General features: G+C 33.9%; 1 protein-coding gene across 1 annotated transcript; it reads left to right on the top strand.

The window, feature by feature from the left end:
- On the top strand, window positions 1-1,251 carry LOC133203396 (uncharacterized). Its single transcript, XM_061339186.1, has one exon. It carries the CDS (start codon window positions 1-3, stop codon window positions 1,249-1,251), a length of 1,251 nt encoding a protein of 416 aa, XP_061195170.1.
- Window positions 1,252-2,523: the final 1,272 nt, after the last annotated feature.

Genomic DNA, 2,523 nt, shown 5'->3' with positions numbered 1-2,523 from the left:
ATGATATTGCGTTCTGAACTAGAGAAAAAACGAAGGGAACTGAACGGATTAGTAAAAGATAAAGATGTTTCGTGTGATGATTTCTGCATAGCAGTTGAAAGAGAACTACTTAAGAAAGTAAGAGAGTCGATTTTATCAATGAAAGAACTTGCAAAAAAACATTTAGTAAACAGTCCAGAAAAGATCGAGGAAAAAAGGCAACAGATTTCTTCAGCAGTTGAAGAAATGCAAACAACTCTTTACGAGTTTGATAGCTACACCTGCACAGATATATTAGAGTTTACAGATGACAACTGGAGAACAAGCTATTATGGAAAAGACTTTACATCATCCCCAGTAATTGACGATCTGGTTCAAAGAATAATTTTAGAAACACAGGCTAATTTGGAAGATAGTATTAGAAAGGTTTTTCAAGAAACATACAACATTTTTTTTCCTGAAAGAGTCGGTAGAGGGAATCATACAATAAAAACAATGCAACTGAGGGAAGTAAATATTGGAGTTGATTTTCTGATGGATATTGTGTGCGCCTCCAAGGATGTTATGATCTGCAGTGCGCAAAATAACTGCTCACTTTTCAGAATTGAATGTGGAATGAAATCAGTGGTACCCTGTACTGGATTCAACCCAGAATACATTTCTATGTCGGCATCCTCAGATATCCTTTTCTTTACTTCTTTGAACGAACTATTTAAATTATCAATGGATAATATGGAAATAGTCGAGTTTTTCAAACTTGATTCGGATTGGGAATTCAATGGATTAACTTTAGCAGCTTATGACCGTGTTTATTTGTGTTTAAAACAAAAAACATTAGGAAAGGGATGGATCCTTTGTCTTAATATATATGGCGAGGTTGTGGATGAATATTTCCTAAATAACGATGGGCATGCCCTTTTTGTAAACCCTATATACATATCTGAAAACAAAAATAATGATGGCGATATTTGCGTTTCTGATAATTACTCGGAAGTGTGTTCCATTAAACAGAATAAAGAAATACGATTTGTTTACAAAGGAGTGGAAAAGATGGAGCTAGATTTCCGCGGCATTGTCAGTGATGTGTTAGGAAATGTTCTTGTTTCTGATTTCCGGAACAACTTAATTCATGTCATTAATAAACGAGGGAAATTAATACGCAAAATTGGGGAGGACTTTCTCTGTAAACCAACTGGGATATGCATTGATCCTCAGGGAGTCATTTGGGTCACTGAATATGAAGGTGGAAGAGTTAAAATGATTGAAGCTTGACTTACCTTCATCACGTATACTTAAATTTACATGCTTAAGCTTGTGTTCTCAATATTTGCGTATTTGCAGAACCAGAATTGTTGGAGAATGTGTATTCACTTTCAAACATTACATTTTGCGTTGTTAATTTTACCTTGAGAGCAGGGCAGAATGTACAAGTAAAATGAATGAATTTATATTTTGTCATTTTTTAACGCTTGCAAAGTATAAAAATGCAATAAAATTTGATGTAAAGTTTTCGGATTATTATGACTATTTTCTTCCTAAAACAAGTTAAAGCTTAATAAAAGGGGGAGTTTCGATAAGGCCGCTCAGTGGCCCACTTTTTTCATAAAAATAAATTTCAATTTATTTTGGTTAAATACTCACCTGTCAGGTTTCAGATGCTGGATTTTTAGCCAAAATATTTCTAGTTCAGAATTCAAGATAAATATGTTAACTTTTGTTATTTACATTTCAAAAGTTAATATGAGATGAATTCACACCGTAGCTGATACATACTTAGATGTACCCTCAGATCCGTTAACATTAGGCTTATGAGAAAATATAAGAGGGTGGCATTTAAAAATCGATGTTTAGAATATGAAGTGCATGAGGGACACTCACCTAAATTTGTTCAGTAATTAAATATACTCTGCACACTAATTTCTTGAAACATGATGAGTGTCTGTGCACTTCATATCCAAAAATTGAAAATTGCATAAAATTTGCATATCTAAAATTAGAAACTCCTGGTTTGTTGATCTGACTCTGTGTTAAAATACTAAGCCAAAAGTTGTATATTTTTTTTAAATCAAAGAAGATTCTTGATTATATTAACAGTAGAAAACATTATCGTATCCTATTTTCATTTCCATACTTTTTTTGTCTCCAACGTATAACGTTAACGTCACATTTTTAGCTCAACTCCTTGAAGTTGGAGGAGCTTTCGTAATACCGTCAGCATCGTTGTTCCAGGTAAAAGTTTTTGAAGCAGATTTTTTTTTTCAAGTATATCTATGCCCTATATTAATCACAGTCACCTGATCCAGTGTGTTTCCTTGTCACCAGTCAGGTTTCAGATGCTGAATTTTTAGCCAAAGAATGTCCAGGTAAATGTTTTAAAAGCAGGTTTACGTTTTTGGAGCAGAGCAGCTGTAAGCACCTGTTGACCAGACTTGCTTTATGGTGCATCTAAGGATGCACACTACTAGAATGCTTCAGATGCTAGATATGACCTACATTTCATTAATAAGTGAGCAGGTTAAAGATTTTGAAGCGGGTCTCATTCTT

The sequence above is a fragment of the Saccostrea echinata genome, unplaced genomic scaffold (genome assembly GCF_033153115.1).
Source record: "Saccostrea echinata isolate AGI-Se365-2 ecotype Australia unplaced genomic scaffold, CSIRO_AGI_Sech_v1 ptg000050l, whole genome shotgun sequence".
Classification (NCBI taxonomy): domain Eukaryota; kingdom Metazoa; phylum Mollusca; class Bivalvia; order Ostreida; family Ostreidae; genus Saccostrea; species Saccostrea echinata.
Note: the sequence above shows the minus strand (reverse complement) of the source record. Positions and strands in the feature narration are given on the sequence as shown.